General features: G+C 46.5%; 1 protein-coding gene across 1 annotated transcript in view; it reads right to left on the bottom strand.

Annotated features, from left to right (window-relative positions):
* Nucleotides 1-22500, bottom strand: part of grin2ba (glutamate receptor, ionotropic, N-methyl D-aspartate 2B-a) — a gene marked incomplete at its 3' end in the record, with an annotated part of 145735 nt that overhangs the window by 108880 nt on the left and 14355 nt on the right. Inside the window, 3 exon segments of the mRNA XM_080775516.1 lie at nucleotides 7865-8135; nucleotides 13791-13832; nucleotides 13979-14080. Of these exon segments, the coding sequence (XP_080631642.1) occupies nucleotides 7865-8135; nucleotides 13791-13832; nucleotides 13979-14080 (415 nt within the window).

The following is a 22500-nucleotide window of genomic DNA, read 5'->3' as shown; positions in this document are numbered from 1 at the left end:
CCGTTTTAGCCTAAGGAGTGTTTTATTTTGTGCAAAACTAATGAAACTAATAAATATTTAGGAGGTACTTAGACGAGGAGGGGCGGTGTTGACGCAATGAGTCAACACAACTGATTGTCTGTCCTAAAGCACCTTTGTGGCAATCCAGCCCGCTGTGGGCCTTTGGATATATATAATCCAATATATATATCCATATATATCCTATATATATAGCATTCTGGGACCTTACCATTAGCTTTAGAAACGGGTAGATTCATTGGTACTCCTGAGGAGGACAGAGTCTGTCTTGTGTGTGATTTAAAAGAAATTGAAAATGAAATTCATCTTTTGTTTTATGAAGAATTAAGACATGTATTATTTTGTAAAATGACAACCATCTGTGCTGACTTGTTCTGGTTGGAGGACTATGAAAAACTGGAATTTTGTTTTAGGAAAGGCTTTGGCAGACTTTTTATGCAGGGCGTGGGAAATAAGGCAGAATGTTTTGTTTGTGTAAAAAAAAAAAAAAAAAAAAAGGGGAATATCAACAAAACATATCTGTTTATTGTACACAATGCAATATTGAATGCAATGATATGGTGTGTCCTGTAAGTCCATGTGGGCTGGGCGCCTTTGGTGCATGACACAAAAATAAATAAATCTATCTATATATATTTTTTTAGTTAAAGTACTGGTTTTACCAGTTGTATCAATTTTATTTCCGTTATTGCCGAGATTATTTTAATTTGCTCTATTTTCATGTCTTCCTTTAAGCAACGATAAATTGGGTTGTTGTAAATATACGTGTGTATACATGTATATATATTATAGCCTATGGGTAAAAGCAAAAGGGGGGTATAGGGGCTTAATAAGTTTAATACTTCAGTTCACCCTACTACTCCTTTTCGGACATTGTTTGGAGTATTTTCTTTATTTCTTTTTTTCAGTTTTGTTTTAATGTATTTGATTTCAAATAATGTTCGAAATAAACTCATTCATTCATTCAATGCTTGGAATGGATTCAGCATAATGAAAAAATGTCACATTCTACATAAAGCATGATGAAATTTAGATTTTCTTTTTGGTTGTTAATGGTATGGTCAGATATTATGCCAATTCTGAAAAATTCTCAACATTATGCAAGGTAGCATCCGGCAGTTTCTACATGCTGGGGACCCACACTCAACATGTATAACATAAAACGTTGGTGTACTCAGTACTCAACATGTCCGGGTTCACATTCTGGATACTAGACTATAAGGCTATATCCAACGTTGAAGCTATACCACTACCTACTGGTGAAGTGTGGAATTGTAGCACTTTAATGGAGGTGGACGGACATTCATGACGTCACGTGCGTAAGCCCGGTCCGGGGCTATAGGCTAGGCTAGGCTAAACTTCCGCTCGCTCGAGCCGTTGAGTTATAATTGTACCTCCGGCAGTCTTCCGGGTGCTTCAAAACGCCACTGAGCGACTTCTATTGAAATGAATAGCAGGGGAGTGCGGGGCTAACGCTCCGGTTCGGTCTCGATCCTTTTTAAAATAAATTACTCTATGGGAACAGCATATACAGCAGCGATAAGCTAACCTCGCGTCACCAGGCTTGCCACCGCGGAAGAAATTAAAGCCTGGTATTCATTCTAAAAGTGATATAGAGTTTGTTTTTAAATTTTAACAGATAACCAGGACAGGCGTTTATGCATATATTCAATATTTGTGCCAGTAGAACAATGAAGTGCCCGTCTGTCTAGCAGCTCGGTTCTGAACAAGTTGTAGAGCTTCATTGTTCTACTCGCACAAATATTGAATATATGCATAAACGCCTGTCCTGGTTATCAGTGTCCTCATGTTTGTTAGAAACACAATTTCTAAGCAAACACCAGATTACTTTTTCAAACAGTTATTAAAATCAAGTGACAGACATAATCATAACACCAGAATTGCAAGCCTCGGTCATTTATCACTCCCTGCTCCAAAAACGAACCTCCTTAAACAAACAGTTACGTATCGGTCAATATCATTTTGGAACATGTTACCACCTCACATTAACACAACACAACATAAATTATCTTTAAAGGAACACTTGCTACAGCTGACCACATGGCCATAATGTTATTCTTATTATGTTGCATTTAATTCTATAGAATATAGAATGTTGAATGTATTTGTAATTACCGTATGTATTTTTTGTATGTATTGTTAATGCTAACCAATGAGTTTAGTCTCACTGTAGTCGTGCTACACGAGTTAGAATATAAGATGGTCCTAAGAAAGATGCACTTATATGTCGTCGTACCACAGCATGCTTAGTGCAGTTGAACCCCAGCCATGGGGGTCCGCGGACCCCCGGCCAATGCTTCGTGGAACACCAACAACACTCCCCCCCCCCCCCCCCCCCCACATAGCCACAGCATGTCTGTCTCCATTATTAGCATGCAAGACTGCAACAAACCTGGTCTCCCAAAGTTTAAGCATAAAGGCTACTGTGTACGACCCCCTTCTTATAGGCAGACAGCCAACACAACACACGGCACGTGCGTGCGTGCGTAAGTCTGCACAGTGCATGACCCAATCTCCGCACAAAACTGTGGCGCTCATGAACAGTGTTGTTTTTGGCAGCAAATATTGAATAGTTTTCATTTAGTTTTAGTCACATTTTAGTCACCTGTAATGTTTTAGTGTTATAGTCTAGTTTCAGTCGACTAAATCTACAGTTGATTTAGTCGAACAAAATGTGTTTTGTTCGACTAAACGCAGCGCGACGCGTTGTGGGCTAATTGTAATTGTAAAATGACTTATACTGGATCTCTTGACCACTAGAGTCCCTTCCTAGCATTTTAGTCTAGTTGTTAATTTGTTGACGAAATTGTTAGTATATCATAGCTTAGTTTTTATTGAGTTTCCATCAGTGGAAAAAAAAGGTAGTCGACGAACATTTTTCGTCTTAGTTTCAGTGGAGGGAATCAACAGTGCTCTGCTCGTGAACCCGTGGACGGGTATGAACTAGTTAATGAATGAATCAACAGTGCTCTGCTCATGAACCCGTGCACGGGTATGAACTAGTTAAGTAGGCGATGTTTTCAAGTATCTAAGACTGAGGATCGTGATAATTGGACACTCGAGAGAGAAGTGGGGAAATCACGAGACTGTGAGGAGCCATTATATAATAATGATAATCGGAGGTGAGGAGCTGTGAGAGACACACTTGAACCCATTCTGACCTGAGATCAGATTCTAAAAATGTCTTCTACATCCTGACAGTTTTCTGAAAAAGCTATGTTTCTATGTCAGTCGTCAAAAATAGCAGACCTACAAGCTCGTAGCGCGCCACTCGGTGGCGCGCTATGAGCTTGTAGATCTGCTATTTTTCAATAGCTAAAGCATAACATAATGCCCACCCACCAGTCAAATGACTCCAATTTGTTTTAATAAAATGTTTAGATTCTGAGTTGGTGGGAGTGAATATTGAAGTCACTGATGACCTTGCACTGCCATGCGGTCTATTTCAGTGGAGATTCTTTGTGTTGCTAGCAGCGCTAGCTCACTAAATTAATCATGGACACTGGGCGTGTTAATCTGAGAGCGTGATACCCTGAGAGCTGTTTAATGTCAGAGATACACACTTAACAACCACTGCCTGATCGTCAATATACCTGCAGTTCTGAAAATACTCAAAGAAACGGAGGACACGCTGTAACTATAATCACCATGTCAAGAGAATGCAACAGAACGCTCTGCTCAAGACCCGGTTCACCTCGGAACCGGCGCCACCATGTATTCATATACTGTATATGTCAGTGGTTCCCCAAAGTGGGGTCTGGGGACCCCCAGGGGTCCTTGAGGAAGTTCCAGCTTAACCCATTTTGGGGGCGGGAACCCCTTTTGTTGTTTTATGTTATGCTTTAGCTATTGAAAAATAACAGATCTACAAGCTCATAGCGCGCCACCGAGTGGCGCGCTATGAGCTTGTAGGTCTGCTATCGACTGACACATAGAAACATAGCTTTTTCAGAAAACTGTCAGGATGTAGAAGACATTTTTAGAATCTGATCTCAGGTCAGAATGGGTTAATGATAGGAACCAAATGGACCCTTATGGGTGTAACTCTGAGAGTGTACCATTTGTATACACTCTCAGTGTTAAATTAGCTCACACTAAATGTACTTAAGAAAAGTAAGTTAAAATGAAGTAAAGTACATATATCAGGTATAGCAAAAAACAGTGGCCTGGGCTGAATGTCATTATGACCCTAAAGTAGACAAAAAATGTTCCAATCCTGTAATGAGCATAATTATGCTGAACATCTGTGGATTTGTGACTCCAGTCACCCAATAGTGTCCCAGACTTAAAGGGGCATTCCCCTCATTTTCAACATTTTTACTATGTCCTTAATAGACCTTTATAGAGCCATTCTGTGTTGCCTAGAGAGAACTGGAGGTCTGAACAAAAACATGGTGAATGTCCCCCCCCATTCTGTGTTGCCTAGAACTGGAGGTCTGAACAAAAACATGGTGAATGTCCCCCCCATTCTGTGTTGCCTAGAGAACTGGAGGTCTGAACAAAAACACGGTGAATCACATCTTGATGATGTGATTGAGAGAACCGGAGGTCTGAACAAAAACATGGTGAAATAATAAAGTCCCCCCCATTCTGTGTTGCCTAGAGAACCGGAGGTCTGAACAAAAACATGGTGAATGTCCCCCCCATTCTGTGTTGCCTAGAACCGGAGGTCTGAACAAAAACATGGTGAATGTCCCCCCCATTCTGTGTTGCCTAGAACCGGAGGTCTGAACAAAAACATGGTGAATCACATCTTGATGATGTGATTGTCATCAAGATGTGATTCACCATGTTAATGATTTTCTTTCAGAGCGCTTAATTGATCCACCAATCATCAATCTGCTAATTTGGTCTGGAACGCTTTTTGGGGGGTGTTTTTCAGTGTCTTCATATATTACGGTAAGAAAACAGCTTGTGCGAAACTCCCCTTTAACATTGAGTGACTGCTGTTTATTGCAGTTTATTCCAGCGTTGACATGTCCCTTTAAAACCACAGGCCAAATGTGACCTCCTGTAACACCAACCGTTGGTTTCTGGCACAATGCAGGAGTTCTGATGGATGGATGGGTGGGTTGGTTCATGGACACACACAGGGGCCGGAGTAGTACCATCTGAATACCAATGCACAGGAGCCTGTGTGTGCCTTTAACCTGTTAGATGGGCCATGGGGGGGGTGTGTGTCACAATGAGTGACACACAGTGACATAGGGACCACAGGTGCAACAAGCCAGGTTGATGTTTTGGAAGGTATGGGCATACAGGCTAGAGATCACACGGTTTTTACCCTCTCATTTTATTTTGCATAAAGAAAACTGCTGTAATACCTAATGTGTTGAATAAATGGGAACCCTACACCCTACAACAGTCAATGCCTGGACATTATAATTTGAACGGGTCAAAAACGGTTTCTATATACTGTACATGCATGTGCCCAGCCAAGTGGCAAAGTTTGTTTGAGCTTGCCACTACACCAGCATACTTCAATACAATGTTTTTCTTTCATTTGTGGATGTGTGGTTGTGCGTGCAGCAGCCGTGCACCTCCTGACCATTGCAATAACATGCCAACTCCCTTATGGACTCTTTGTGGGCAAACTGGGCATATTTGCCCACTCTCTTCTTCTTTTTTAAAAGAGTGGGCACCTGAGACTGTATAATATGCTTTGGAAAATGGTCTGAATAATAAGGTAAAGTATACAAGTATAAATGCCAACTAATCATGCAGCCAACTAATAAATTAGCATGGTCACCGTCCACACATTATTATCTCCCCTGGCAACTGTAAATCAACGGTTGGCATAATAATACTGCATGATTTACATGAACTGACAACGTAATACATCACACTCTGTGGCCTGGAACGCTAATGGCAGACAGACAGACAGACAGACAGACAGACAGACAGACAGACAGACAGACAGACAGACACTGTATATTATACAGTATACATCATATGCACACGTATGAATGCATGCAAGCATGAAGGCAAATACATACAAATTAATCTGACTTTACGCACCAAATATTTTCTTGCACAAATGAAGGAATGCACGCTCGCAAGCACGCGCACGCGCACGCACACGCACACGCACACGCACACGCACACACACACACACACACACACACACACACACACACACACACACACACACACACACACACACACACACACACACACACACACACACACACACACACACACACACACACACACACACACACACACCCCTAAGTCCCATTTACAGTAAATCATGGGCGGATGCCAATACGAGATCGTAAAAAAAAAAAACAACGCCACAGTGATCTCCCGTCTGGAAGCCGATTCCCAGAAAGCGCCATGAGGTCTATAATCTCTGCCCCGAACCGTAAATCAACCAGGCAAACGCCAACAAATTATCACACTTATATTATATGTCCGGCATAAATCCACTATGATTTACTCTACAACGGTGGCTAAAATACACTACCATATACTGCTGGTTTTTCAGGGGCGCTATAGGGTCCTATATACAGCTTTTGTCCCCATGATACGTCTCAATATTTGCCATTTTTACAATGAAAGGAGATTACACAGATTGTGCCTTATACCGTACATTCAACCATCCGCACACACATTCATACACCTTTACATATAGATTCGTGATAGATTACACGAATGCTGACGAAATCAACACTGGGGAGGAAGTCACTGATGTTGCTCATGGAAGAGGGAAGTTTGGAGCAGTGAGGTAAGGGAGCTGTTGCCCCCGCGACCCGACTACGGATAAGCGGTTGAAGATGGATGGATGGAAAACAACAGAGTCAACACTGTGTTCCTCCTATTCTGCAGTGGTTCCCAAACCTTTTGGGCCATGCAGACACACCCCCCCAGTCGCCCCACATATATATATAAATATAAATTCCATAAGCTATGTAGAGACATATATGTCCTTTTTATCCACATATATGAACCTGAATATGACATAATATATGCAGCATAGGCTATATTCTGCATAATACTTGCCATAATATTGGCATAATATGTTAATATATTTAAAATAAAACCATATAGCACCACCATTAGCCTTGTCATGTCGCTCACCCCCTAAGGGCCGATTCTTAAATCCCTCCTCAAAACTCATCTGTTCTCCCTCGTCTTTAACTGCACCTGATTTACCTGTATATTGATTTCCTGTCCTGTGCTTATTGTATGCTCCGTTTTATATTGTATTGTCTCTTTTCATTGTTTTATGTTGCTACGCTCTACTGTCCTGTTTTTACTCTGTTCAGCACTTTGGTCAGCTTTGGCTGTTGTAAAGGTGCTATGCAAATAAAGTTAGATTTGATTTGATTTAATACTCCTATTCAGTAGCACCGAAGAGCCGACTTTAGGACGGTATAAACCCTCACATTGTAGGCTCTACAGCGCCGAACCGACTTTTATTCGGCTCTAAAATAGGAGTATGAATCACACCTAAGAAGGCACGCACCACAGCTTGGGAACCAAACTGTACACTACAGTGTACTGTAACCATGAAGCGTACCTGTGGGGGACTCTGTATTGTAACCTAGCGTACCTGTGGGGAACTCTGTATTGTAACCTAGCGTACCTGTGGGGAACTCTGTACTGTAACCAAGCGTACCTGTGGGGAACTCTGTACTGTAACCTAGCGTACCTGTGGGGAACTCTGTACTGTAACCTAGCGTACCTGTGGGGAACTCTGTACTGTAACCTAGCGTACCTGTGGGGAACTCTGTACTGTAACCTAGCGTACCTGTGGGGAACTCTGTACTGTAACCATGAAGCGTACCTGTGGGGAACTCTGTACTGTAACCATAAAGCGTACCTGTGGGGAACTCTGCCGGCACCAGGTCCGAGCCGGCGGCCACCAGGGAGGGCACCACCCAGGTGTATCCGTAGCCGGTGATGCCCACGCTGTGCGCCACCTGGAAGATGGTGTTGGCCTCCTCCTTGTTGCAGTACATCAGCATGACGGGGCTCTGGAGCTTCTTCAGCTGGTTCTGGATCTTGGTGTCTCCGTCCTCGGCCGACATGTCCAGCAGCAGAACCTCCTCCAGCTCCCAGCCCACGAAGCTGTTCTCGATGGTGCTGCGGATCTGGGATACAGGGACGTGCAGAGTGTTAGAGAGGCGGGGGCTGAAATCCCGTTAACACCCTAATCGCCCAGGACGAAGTTCACCGTCGACTATTAGTAACAATCTTCTGCCGTAGTCTGAAAACCCACCTTTTCAGACTCCATCATGGCCCATAGCACTTACCCCACCCCCCTTAGATAGCATTTCTGTAGATTTAGATAGCATTTGATACAGACTTATAGCATGTTATGTAGACAGCACTATAATCGCATTGTATGTAGTTATAGCACGCCATAGTACATATGTATAGCATAGTTTATATGCATAGTTTCATTATATAGATATTCCACTGTTACTTTCTTAGCTTACGCATGTTTCATGATAAATGATATGTGCTGTATTCCCATGCTTTTTGTTCTTGCTTGATGTAAGTCACTCTGTATTAAGAGCGTCTGCTAAATGCCTAAATTGTAAATTGTAACACCCAGCGCCCAGGACGAAGTTTTATCCAAAAAGAGGAAGATTATTGATATGAAAACCGATCGCATCGCTCTACAGCCTGGGAGCGCCTGTTTGCGCAATCCTCGATGTTGCACAACAGAGGGACGTCATTGACGACAACGAAAATCTTAAAACGTTAATAACTCGTTGCGTTAGATTTAATCATGCCTCCCGTTGTTGTTAAGAGTGTTTTGGCTACATTTAGCTGCTCCAGCCACATCCGGTATAACTTCCGGATGTGGCTATAAATGTTGCTATGTTGCTAAAAATCGCTTGATTAAATGGATTAAATAAAATAGCGGAAAATAGAAGATCTACAAGCTCACAACACGTCCCGCTGCGACGCGTTGTGAGCTTGTATTTTCGGGGCGCAACCCAGCACTCTTTAGCTAGTGGAGATACGGTGTGTAACGACATGGATTTATAAACAAATTTGTTCAGCGCAAAATACTGCGTTCAAGTTCAGGAGACGACTTCGGGAGATGAAAAAAGCCATTCTCCTGAACGCTGCCTTCCCTTCCAGCATGGCATGCAAAGGAGAGGAGTGGCGTTTGCATTTCTTTCACCGTAAGCAAACGCTGCATTCTGCAAGCGCCTCAAATCTTTGAATATATATATATTGTTACGAAGGAACGTCACGATGTCTCTGACATCAATACCGGGACGTCAGAGCGTGACATCACCCCGACGTCCCGGGACTATAAGAACGAGTGCCTGCGCAGGTTATAGACAGAATGAAGTAAGAAAGAACCCAGATCACCTAGCAGACTCCATATCGAGGCCTCGCTAGTAATCCCCGGTTCTGCCTGCGTTCAAAGGAAATAGGCCCTGTTCTCCTGTTAATCCTTCGGCACTCGTTCTCACCAGACCAGACAAGGAGGCCCTGTAGGGTCCCCCTCGGTTACAACTGGTCCTTCGAGCCGGATAGAGCGGCCAGCAAAACAAGGTTTACACCCTATCTTGACCTGACCGCCCACCCAGCGCACAAAACCTAAGGAAGACGCCTTAACACCGTCTACATACAGTCCCCACCTCACCCACTGAGAATCTTCATCATGGCCCAGCAGGACGGGCATCAACCCGACGCTGCCTCAACGGAGGCCAACCTTGCCCTGGCGGCCCGAGTCCAACTGGCTCGGGCCGTCGGCGGTCATGCCGACACAATAGCGGCCATGACCCAGGCGGCCCAGGACAGACGCCACGCAGAGACAATAGCGGCCATGACCGCCATGACCGCGTCCATTACCGCGTCCACCGCAGATTTCATTGCAGCCATGTCGGCCCGTACAATTGGGGGACCCCAGGCCCCAGCTCCGCCCACGGAGCGTGCCAACGCCCCGCCAGACGCCAACCGCCACAGTTCCGACACTGGCTACCAGCCATACGACGAACCATACCCCAGCGAACGGCCGGCAGATCAACCGCATCGCAGCCGCCCACCCCATTGGTCCTACAATCGCTTCGCGGATTGGGTGCAAAACTTCGGTGACAACACGAGGTACTCCGACCCCTGTCGTTCGGCTTTACGACCCGAACGCCAGCCCGTTTGTCGCCCGGCTTTACGACCCGAACGCCACGGCTCAGTCTGCATGCGCCAGGCCGCAGCTCCGCCCACGGAGCGCGCAAACGCGCCCCCGGACGCCGAACGCCACGGCTCAGTCCGTTCGGCGCCCACGGAGCCTGCCAATGCGCACCCGGACGTCGAACGTCACGGTTCAGCCTGTACGGGTCAGGCCCCAGCTCCGCCCTCGGAACATGGACCGCCCGCCAACGGGCCCCCCAAGGGCACCGAGCACGGACCCGGCAATGCTTACCACGCACAGTCGGCGGGCGCAGACCCGCATTACCGCGACGACCAACCGCCCACTAGCCAACTAGCCCTCGGTGCGATGCGAGCCCACGCCCCGCCCACTCAGGACACGGCACGGCCAGCAGACACACCACCCCACCCAGCGCGCTACATCGCAGAGCCCACTCTGCCCACCGATGTTGGAATCCAGCACCCGGACAACGAGGCCCGTGAGCACTCTGCCTCACCGGGTGAAGACAGCAGCATACGTGGTACCCCTCCGCCAGCACCCGACGCTACGGTCGACGGGGGGAGGAAGATCGGCCCCGGCCTCGATATGGTCGACCGCGGCGCCGGCACCCCCGGCCACCCCGTCACTCAAAAGGGAAAGCCGGCAGCGAACCTCCACTCAGGAGAGTTCAAGGGAAGCCGAGCGACCACCGAGGACATTCAGCTTTACGACCTGAACGCCCCCAAAGCGCCGATTGCCACAGTGCCAACGGCCGAGACGTCTGCCTCAAGCACAGCTCTAACCGCCACAACGCTGGCAGCCAAGGCTGTCCCCGTCCCCGCCCCAAGAGCGAGCACATCGCTAGAGACCAAGAGATTTAGCATCACGCAACCCAGCATCGCGCATACAGGGAACAAGGGGAGCACCACCTTAGCCCCAATGAGTGGCCAAGTCGCCACGCTCCACCTTGTCCTTCGTGTGAACTCGCCTCGAGACGAGCATGTCCATTCATTACAGCAGCAGACCGGGAAGACATCCCACCCGGCGCCCAGGAGAGGCGACAATGTCCTGCCCGACGGAGAGCCGTTGCAGATCAATGAGATGAAACCGAACAAAGCCAGGCCGACTAGACTAGGCCGGCTAGGTTTGGCAATTCTGGTAATCTCACTGACAGCCGCAGTGGTTCATCACACCGGCACGGCACGGCCCAAGCAACCGCTAATGATCACCGCGGGCAATCAGAAGATTAGCGCCCATCGGAGGAACGACTGGTTGCTACCAATCGACCCAAGCACGTCCCAGCCTGGCAACCCGCCGGGACCAATAACGAAGCCCCGTGCAGCCAAGGCCGAACTCCTCGGCCTGCCCGGCCTCAGATCAGTCATGAAACAGCAGGAGCCTGTATCCCTGGCAGTCATTGGTTGGACACTCCCAGCGGCCGCTAGCTGGACGCGACCCCACACCACGTTCAAACGCCTCATGCTTGAGGTGCTATGGTGCCTCCTCCACTCATCATTTCAGATGCCGTAAGACGCCCTCCCATGCTAGCCAGGCCTGTCGTTCGGCTTTACGACCCGAACGCCAGCCCGTTTGTCGCCCGGCTTTACGACCCGAACGTCAAATGGTCGAATGGCCCTGGCGCCCACCGACCAACAGGTCCACTGACTGCAAGTCAGCGGCGAAGTCGGCGCTCCGCAGCCTAGTGCTGTCCGACACCCCAGCCTCGTCCTATAAAGGACGCACCGAGGCCACTGCGTTGAAATAACGCAGGGGGGGAGAGGAACAAACGGAACAAACCACAGCGACAGCGCACGCCGACACGATGAATACGCTGCAGCGGCCCAAGCATCGCTGCGCAGCCCACCTCCAGCATTGACGCGCCGCCACCACCCAGCGGCGCCGACGACCCCTCGGTCCTCGCAGTCCGAACGACAAGCCCGTTGGCACTCCGACAGAGTCTGCGAGAGCACCTCAACACACCTCAGGGCAGAATCCGATGGAAGCCTTCGCGCACACGAGACCAGAGCCCGGTGCGGCGATGGCCGCCATGGGTGTGAGGGGGGGAGCTCGAGGGAGGACTCCCCATCTGCACTACAGCCGTAGTGCCAAGGCCCCAAGGCAGAGTTGCACCCAATCCGCAATACCAGCGACGCAAGCCGCCCCAGAGGAAGCGGAGAGTTCGGCGCCGATCAAGAGGAGCCATCCTGGACTCCAGGCCTGCATGCCCGATCCGGACACCGGATCGCCCTCCCCATGGGCCAGCCCGATGCCACCAGTCACCACTGCCCAGCGACAACCCCCGGTTCCACATCGGCCAGTCGCCCCTCGTGAAGAAGCCCCAGACGCAGTCATGCAGCCGCAACTACACACGGCCCATGACGCGGCTGTTCGAGTTCCAGGAAGCTGCCGGCTACAGCCGCAGGGACAAGAGGAAACGGATAGTGAAGCTGATAGCTTCACTAAGGGGGAGTGTTACGAAGGAACGTCACGATGTCTCTGACATCAATACCGGGACGTCAGAGCGTGACATCACCCCGACGTCCCGGGACTATAAGAACGAGTGCCTGCGCAGGTTATAGACAGAATGAAGTAAGAAAGAACCCAGATCACCTAGCAGACTCCATATCGAGGCCTCGCTAGTAATCCCCGGTTCTGCCTGCGTTCAAAGGAAATAGGCCCTGTTCTCCTGTTAATCCTTCGGCACTCGTTCTCACCAGACCAGACAAGGAGGCCCTGTAGGGTCCCCCTCGGTTACAATATTGTTACAGAGTCAACGTTTTTAAATTCAAATCTTTGCTCCCTGGAAAACAACATATTTTCAGGTGTGCGTTCGGCGGCCAATTTTTGAGATCCTTGACATGAAATATTGAGCACCACTTATCCACTTTCTTTTCTGTCCACATGTACAGTACTGTGCACAGCACAGTACAGGATCTTTAAAATGAAACAAACAAAACAATCTCAGGCAATGTTTTTTAGCCTCACAATCTCTTCAGTAGATATCAGGGAGGCAAACAAACACTTCCAGACAAGTGGAACACAAATCAACTCTTGGCAGAAAATCTTCCATTTGTGTTTTATACTGTATAATGTATACTGTATATACTACAAAATATCAGCATTACGCTGTTGCATTTTGGACAGTATACGTACAGAACCGTCCATCAAAGTCCATCCACATGTACTGTGCACAGTACATGTGATGTTTCACGTGAGCTGTGTTTGTGTGTGTGTGTGTGTGTGTGTGTGTGTGTGTGTGTGTGTGTGTGTGCGTGTGTGTGTGCGTGTGTGTGTGTGTGTGTGTGTGCACGCATGTGCGTGTGCGTATGCATACAGTATGTGAGTGCGTGTGCACACACATGCGTGCAGTTCTACCTTGGTGACAAAGTCCTGGTATCCAGGGTAGTAGGTGGTGTGTGTGTGTGTGTGTGTGTGTGTGTGTGTGTGTGGTTCTACCTTCGTAACAAAGTCCTGGTATCCAGGGTAGTAGGTGGTGTGTGTGTGTGTGTGACTGTGTGTGTGTGTGGTTCTACCTTGGTAACAAAGTCCTGGTATCCAGGGTAGTAGGTGGTGTGTGTGTGTGTGTGTGGTTCTACCTTGGTGACAAAGTCCTGGTATCCAGGGTAGTAGGTGGTGTGTGTGTGTGTGGTTCTACCTTGGTAACAAAGTCCTGGTATCCAGGGTAGTAGGTGGTGTGTGTGTGTGTGTGTGTGTGTGTGTGGTTCTACCTTGGTGACAAAGTCCTGGTATCCAGGGTAGTAGGTGGTGTGTGTGTGTGTGTGTGTGTGTGTGTGGTTCTACCTTGGTGACAAAGTCCTGGTATCCAGGGTAGTAGGTGGTGACGATGGAGAAGATGTACCAGTCGTATTCCTCCATGATGTTCAGCATGACCGACGCCTGCTGCTCGATGGAGGGACCGAACTGGAAGAACATGGAGTTGTCATCCTGAGAGAGAGAGAGAGAGAGAGAGAGAGAGAGAGAGGAGAGAGAGAGAGAGAGAGAGAGAGAGAGAGAGAGAGGGGTTTAAGACCGTTAATACCAAGGTGCAGTTGGAGGAAATACATCGACTCACTGTGCCTTGGAACGTCTCGGAATCTCCCCCAGGAGGAAGTCACTAATGTTGCTCTGGAGGAGAGGGAAGTCTGTGGTGGAGCTGTTGCCCACGCGACCCGACTACGGATAAGCGGTTGAAAAGGCAGCGGTTGGCCGAACGGTTTGCGGAGCGGTCTTGATATCAGAAGGTCGCTATAGTTCGTATCCACCGGACCGGCACGTTAAAATTACCACCGCTGATGAAGTGCCCTTAATGGACAAGGCATTGAACCTCTACCATGGAATGTTCTATGAGCAGGGCCTGGCTGTAAACAAGTTCTTGAGCTTAGTCCAGTTACCCTGGGTAAATATAGTACCTTTCCTTTCCTTAGTCCAGTTACCCTGGGTAAACATAGTACCTTTCCTTTCCTTTAGTCCAGTTACCCTGGGTAAACATAGTACCTTTCCTTTCCTTAGTCCAGTTACCCTGGGTAAACATAGTACCTTTCCTTTCCTTAGTCCAGTTACCCTGGGTAAACATAGTACCTTTCCTTTCCTTAGTCCAGTTACCCTGGGTAAACAATAAACATAGTACCTTTGCTTTCCTTAGTCCAGTTACCCTGGGTAAACATAGTACCTTTCCTTTCCTTAGTCCAGTTACCCTGCAGGGTAAACATAGTACCTTTCCTTTCCTTAGTCCAGTTACCCTGGGTAAACATAGTACCTTTCCTTTCCTTAGTCCAGTTACCCTGCAGGGTAAACATAGTACCTTTCCTTTCCTTAGTCCAGTTACCCTGGGTAAACATAGTACCTTTCCTTTCCTTAGTCCAGTTACCCTGGGTAAACATGGTACCTTTCCTTTCCTTAGTCCAGTTACCCTGGGTAAACATGGTACCTTTCCTTTCCTTAGTCCAGTTACCCTGGGTAAACATAGTACCTTTCCTTTCCTTAGTCCAGTTACCCTGCAGGGTAAACATAGTACCTTTCCTTTCCTTAGTCCAGTTACCCTGGCCTGGGTAAACAAAGTACCTTTCCTTTCCTTTTTGAAGATGGATGGATGGATGGAATAAAACCTTTTCCATCCACCTATACAGAATTTAAACTTTTCTTCTTCTTGTTTTGATAGATAGATAAAGAGCGAGAGAACCAGAAGCGCATATAGAGATAAACAGCTGTAGCCTCTGCTTGAACAATATTCCACTTTTTCTTAACATATTATTCAGGAGGCCGATTCTAAAAATAAAAAGTCTTCAGAATCCTAAAAGCTTTATGAAAAAAACCTATGTTTCTATATGTCAAGAGAAGGATGTCAAATGGAATATATATATACAACCACCTTATTAAGGAATACAAGTCATATCCCTGCAGTGTTTACACCAGAATGACATCGGTGTACATACGGTTCTTATGAATTGCATTTTTATAGAGCTTTTCCAAGTGCTCAAAGCGCTTTACAATGGTTCATTCATTCATACATTGGGAGGTGAAGCGGCGAACAGTCGACGCCAGCGTCCTCACTTCCCACATTCACACACCAATGGTGGCGAGCTCACACCGACCGACTCATTGGAGGCAATGTAGGGTTCAGTGTCTTGCCCAAGGACACCTCGACATGTGGACAGGAGGAGGAGCCGGGATTCGAACCGCCGACCCAGGGATCATTGGACGACCTGCTCTACCTCCTGAGCCACAGCCTTATAAACAGAGCAACTAACTTTGAATCAATTACATTTGAAAACATTTCTGTATACTTGTGCAAAGGTTATACTAAGTGAATGCAAACAACAATACCGTCACCTTTCAAAAGTCTATACCAATCTATATCGGTCTATATCAATGTTTGACCTAATTAACCTGTGTACTGTTTGTGTTGCTTTGATGTTGCAATTTTGCTATGCTACTTGTGCTGATTGTTTGTTTGCCTCATGATCGTGTACAGCACTTTGCTTGACCTTCTGGTCTTTGTAAATGTACTCTAGAAATTAAGTTTGATTTGATTTGATTTATACCAGGCTAACCTCTCCTATATGGGTGTACTATGACAGAAAATGCACAATCTTTTTTTATAGTTTCACAAGATAGTATTACTCAAAGTGTTAATCACACTTTTTTTTACCATTTTATTCCTATTCATATTCAATATTTATTTGTACAAACATTGTTTTATCTGGATTGTTTTGTTCCACTTTAGCCATGTAAATCTAAATGTAAATTTCTCGTGCGTGAGTTGAATTGAGTGGAAGGGTTAGGGGACATCATGTGATTATCTCTGCCAAAATGATTGTTTTTCAGTAAAATGAAAAATGTAAATGTTTCAGGAAAGGCCTGAAATTTAAAAAAATATAGTTTTCTAAATCAACAGACAATTTTCTGAAAGATTTGAGGCACATTTTCACGATTTTTCAAAAATAGCAGACCTACAAGCTTGTAGCGCGCCACTCTGTGGCTATTTTTCAATAGCTAAATTATAACATAATGAAATGTATGGAACCGCCAAAATGGGTTCCCGTTCAGAATGGGTTAAGAAAGCCTTTTATTGAAAACAAAGCAACGCTTGCCTCATCAAAGTTGGCGTAGTGACTTTATATATTCTCTCAATTACTTCCATGAGAGGAGAGGGAGAGGTGGTGGAGTTAGGTGCTTTAGCAGACATTTTGAGGGTCCAATGGAGTTAAGAGGTTTTCTCCCGAAGCATTTTTTTACTACTTTTCATTGGTTCAATATTTTCGAAACAACACACAGACGTAAAGGGTGTTCAATAGCACTGACTTATGAAACAACACACAGACGTAAAGGGTGTTCAATAGCACTGACTTATGAAACAACACACAGACGTAAAGGGTGTTCAATAGCACTGATTTATGAAACAACACAAAGACGTAAAGGGTGTTCAATAGCACTGACTTATGAAACAACACACAGACGTAAAGGGTGTTCAATAGCACTGACTTATGAAACAACACACAGACGTAAAGGGTGTTCAATAGCACTGACTTATGAAACAACACAAAGACGTAAAGGGTGTTCAATAGCACTGACTTATGAAACAACACACAGACGTAAAGGGTGTTCAATAGCACTGACTTATGAAACAACACACAGACGTAAAGGGTGTTCAATAGCACTGACTTATGAAACAACACAAAGACGTAAAGGGTGTTCAATAGCACTGATTTATGAAACAACACACAGACGTAAAGGGTGTTCAATAGCACTGACTTGTGAAACAACACACAGACGTAAAGGGTGTTCAATAGCACTGATTTATGAAACAACACACAGACATAAAGGGTGTTCAATAGCACTGATTTATGAAACAACACACAGACATAAAGGGTGTTCAATAGCACTGACTTATGAAACAACACACAGACGTAAAGGGTGTTCAATAGCACTGACTTATGAAACAACACACAGACGTAAAGGGTGTTCAATAGCACTGATTTATGGAACAACACACAGACGTAAAGGGTGTTCAATAGCACTGATTTATGAAACAACACACAGACGTAAAGGGTGTTCAATAGCACTGATTTATGGAACAACACACAGACGTAAAGGGTGTTCAATAGCACTGATTTATGGAACAACACACAGACGTAAAGGGTGTTCAATAGCACTGATTTATGAAACAACACACAGACGTAAAGGGTGTTCAATAGCACTGATTTATGGAACAACACACAGACGTAAAGGGTGTTCAATAGCACTGACTTATGCAACAAACAAAAAAAACAATAAAAATAATAATCAAAAACCTAAAAACAATTAGTTACGTGGTTTCCTCCCGGCGATAAGCAGCGTTACGTAACAAAGATTGGCCCTGAACTATAGTTTAGTGTCCGTGTTAAAATACAGCGTATTTGTACGGAGCATTGGTGGTAAAGCACACAGTGGGAGGAGGAGAGGTCTCGTTAAGTCCCCCTCACACACAGGAGAGAGTGGGAATGGGGTCGAGAGAGGCAGAAAGACAAAGAGACAGACAGAGAGAGAGAGAGAGTAAAGGGCTTATAGACAGTGCTGCTTGGGTAATGGCATCGGTCCCGACTTTCATTAACCCATTCTGACCTGAGATCAGATTCTAAAAAATGTCTTCTACACATTCTGACAGTTTTCTGAAAAAGCCATGTTTCTATGTCAGTCGTTCTTCGACTTTTCAAAAATAGCAGACCTACAAGCTCGTAGCGCGCCACTCGGTGGCGCGCTATGAGCTTGTAGATCTGCTATTTTTCAATAGCTATAACAGCTAATAGCTAACATAATGCTATAACACCAAAAGGGGTCCCCGCCCAAAATGGGTTAAGATCCTTTATCCACGTCTAGTGAAGTGCTCGTACACAGGGGGTGATTAATCTAGGATCTTCATTGGGTTGTCATTATTAAGCTTAATTTATATTCCGTCGCTCTGCCACGCCGCACGGTGACAATAACGAGGAAGCATGAATCAGCATGTAGTTACTGTAGAGCCGTGCTAATGGTGTAATGAGAGCGTGCCAGAGTTAGGCCACCATTATGCAGGGGGGAAAAAAATACAAAACTGTTACCAAAAATCTCATTATGGTTATTATTATTACTATTACCCAGTAATACAGTTTACTCAGATACAGCGGACAAAGTATACTCAACTCCTGGCTGTAACAGGGCAAGAGGACGCCACCACGTCAGAACTTATACCACATACAGTCCCTCCTACTGGCGGCCATATGAGGCCCCCACCTTCACTTAAAGGAGAATTCAGTGATTTGGGTGGTTTGGAGAAGAAAAAAAAACCCGGTCCGCCACCGGTAACAAGATGTGCACATGTTGCACACAGCACTGTCGCTACCTATACGCGCAATAAGCACTGCTCGCATGCAGGGCTGGACTGGGACACAAATTCAGCTAATTTGGCCCAGCCCAGCCCAGCCCAGCCCACCACAACCGGCCGCTACTACACCGCCCGCTCCGCCGAGGCACACACAGACAAACAAGCCCTAATTACAGTAATACCACCACTTTTACAGAACAACATAAATGATACAAACCAACAGAAGACAACTACACAACCCTTTGTTTGCTCTCGCAAGAACGACGATGCAGGCAAAAGGATTCGCGATAGAAGAGGGTTTATTTGTCACTCACTGATAGGCTACAGGTACAGTGACATTATCATGATGGCAGAAGGGCAGCACGCCCGGACCTTTCCTGGTGGCCTGCCCGCCTATTGGCCTGCCTTGCCTGCAGTACAAATTATATATATTTTTTAATAACCTGGCGGCCCCCTACGGTCGCGGCCCAGAGGGAATATGCCCCTCTGGGGTGAGTGTGTGTAACTATAGTGGCCCTCTCCATCGTAAAAGGTGCTCATCCCAGACATAATAGCTCACCTCTCTGTCTCGCACGAACGCACGCACGCACACACACACACACACACACACACACACACACGCACGCACGCACGCACGCACGCACGCACGCACGCACGCACGCACGCACGCACGCACGCACGCACGCACGCACACACACACACACACACACACACACACACACACACACACACACACACACACACACACACACACACACACACACACACACACACACACACACACACACACACACACACACACACACACACACACACACACACACACACACACACACACACACACGCACACACGCACACACGCACACACGCACACACGCACACACGCACACACACAGATAAATAAGCCGGAGAGTCAGCAGCACCACAGTTGAGATGGAATATTGAGCTGGACAGCAGTGGGGGGGGAGGAGGAGGAGGTGAGAGACATAGATACAGTCTAGACAACACGCTGCACTTCTACAACGTGTGAGAGTTAGTGGATAGTCAGGCCAGTGTGTGTGTGTGTGTGTGTGTGTTTGTGTGTGCGTCTGTGCGCGTGTGTGAGAGAGAGAGAGAGAGAGAGAGAGAGAGACACACACTATATCACCCTAGCTGTCATCGACTCATCGCATGGCTTGCTTGGGGTGTTGAAATCATCCCTGGCTTCCCAGGACTGTCTGTTCCTCAACATCAAAGCCTTGGACCCCCCCCCCCCCCCTTCCACACACACACACACACACACACACACACACACACACACACACACACCACCGCCCACACACACACCCACCCAGGGGAAGCGCACATGTGACCACATTAATGACAACAGGAAGAATATGCCACTGATTGAAAGAGGAGTTTATGAGTAGTTTTAAGTCGCTTCTATTTCTATCCTTCTGCTGTATATAACAATGATGAACGGTGACACATGTGTGTCACGTTGGTGGAATTGAACACGCCATATACAGTAGCAACATACAGTAAGACTGCATTGAAAGGGATATTTTGGTCGGTCATTTCATCGTCTGTACTGATATGTGAACACCCCACACCGTTTTTAAGTTGCTCCATTCAGCATTTTAAGATATTTGATATTAACCCATTCTGAACGGGAACCCATTCTGGTGTTAGCATCATGTTATGCTTTAGCTATTGAAAAATAGCAGATCTACAAGCTCGTAGCGCGCCACCGAGTGGCGCGATACGAGCTTGTAGGTCTGCTGTTTTTGAAAAATCGAAGAACGACTGACATTTTAGAATCTGATCTCAGGTCAGAATGGGTTAGAATCAGGACCAGTGTGTGTCCAGTGGAAACCTCGTATGAATCTGATCTCAGGTCAGAATGCGTTCATTTTAGCTGCCCCGCCCCCTCCTATACGTAACCCATTATAACTTCAAACTCCATTTGAACCGTGATAGATTCATCGAAGACATCCAACCTTTTTTTTCTGATATTGTAAAACTTTAACTTTAATAATACTTCTTCTGGAAAAGAACCTCCTCCTCCAGGAGGAGGCCCGAGGACACTAAAACGTCACAAATACTAGAGAACTACTAAAACTAGAGAAAGTTCCCCTCGGGGGCACTGCAGGTCTCCACCAGGATAATAGCGTTTGTGATGTTTGGACAAGATATGGGGGATTATAATAAAAAATTAAATAAAGTACATGAACCCGTTGACTTATAGCGATATTGACGTCAGACTTGGTTGCTCTGTTGCCACTGAATCATTACTGAATCTTACACTCTCTGAACTCATCAAGTATAAACTTAAAATCCTCATTGTCAATTTAACTCTGAGAGTGGACAGATGTTACCAAGTTTAGACCTGAGGACGATTCTAGAAATGCCTTCTAAATCCTGACAGCGTTCTGAAAAACCGCATGTTTCCGTGTCAGTCGTTCTCAAACATTTTCATGTCAAGGACCCCCAAAAATATATGTAATTGGCCGCCGACCCCCCCATCTGAAAATATGTGTTCCGGGGATCATTCTTGTGAGAGCAACCAAGGGTTGTGTAGTTGTATGTTGGTTTTGTATGACTTATGTTGTTCTGTAAAAGTGGTGGTATTATTAGGGCTTGTGTGTGTGTGTGTGTGCCTCGACGGAGCGGGCCGTAGAGTTTTCTGCTATCTGCGCGCTGGTTGTGGTGGGTCGGTCTGGGCCAAATTTGCGGGCCGAACATCTGTCCCAGTCCAGCCCCTGCTTCAACCCTGTATGGGTATCTTTCTGTTCTGCAACGTTTCATCTCTCCTCTCTCTCTCTTCATCCATCTCTATCCATCCTTTGTCTCTCTCTCTCCCTCTCTCTCTGCCGTCACCATTTCAACCAGTGGAATTATACTGCCAGGGCACAGAATGTAATTGAATTTCCAGACCTAACCCAACCCTTCAGCGACCCCCCCCCCCCCACCCATCCCCCCACCCTTTCTTCTTCTTCCTCTGCCCCCCCTCCCCTACCCTCCCCCCTCCCCCTCCCCTCCCTCCATCTTTACCCTAAGAGCTGTGATAATGTACAGTACAGTACAGTAGTGCCCCTGCATATAGGGACTTTCATTAGATATACTGGATCTGAGAGAGAGGAGAGGGGGGGAGAGAGAGAGAGAGAGAGAGAGAGAGAGGGGAGAGAGAGAGAGAGAGAGGGGGGAGAGAGAGAGAGAGAGGAGAGAGAGGGGAGAGAGAGAGAGAGGGGAGAGAGAGAGAGAGAGAGAGGGGAGAGAGAGAGAGAGGAGAGAGAGAGGTAGAGAGAGAGAGAGAGGGGGAGAGAGAGAGAGAGAGAGAGAGAGAGAGAGAGAGAGAGAGAGAGAGGTAGAGAGGTAGAGAGAGAGAGCAGATAAAGAGATCCAACGCCATGTTAATGTAACGGCGGTTCAGTCCATCTTCACTCACAGCAACAATAATTAAAAGCTGCGATCCAGAACTTTAGGCTTTATGGGATGAAGTACATGTTAATACAACAGACCTATACTGTATAGTACAGTGGTTTCC

Source organism: Protomyctophum bolini, assembly GCF_963924005.1.
Source record: "Protomyctophum bolini genome assembly, chromosome: 11".
Classification (NCBI taxonomy): Eukaryota; Metazoa; Chordata; class Actinopteri; order Myctophiformes; family Myctophidae; genus Protomyctophum; species Protomyctophum bolini.
This window is presented reverse-complemented; position numbering and strand designations above follow the sequence as displayed.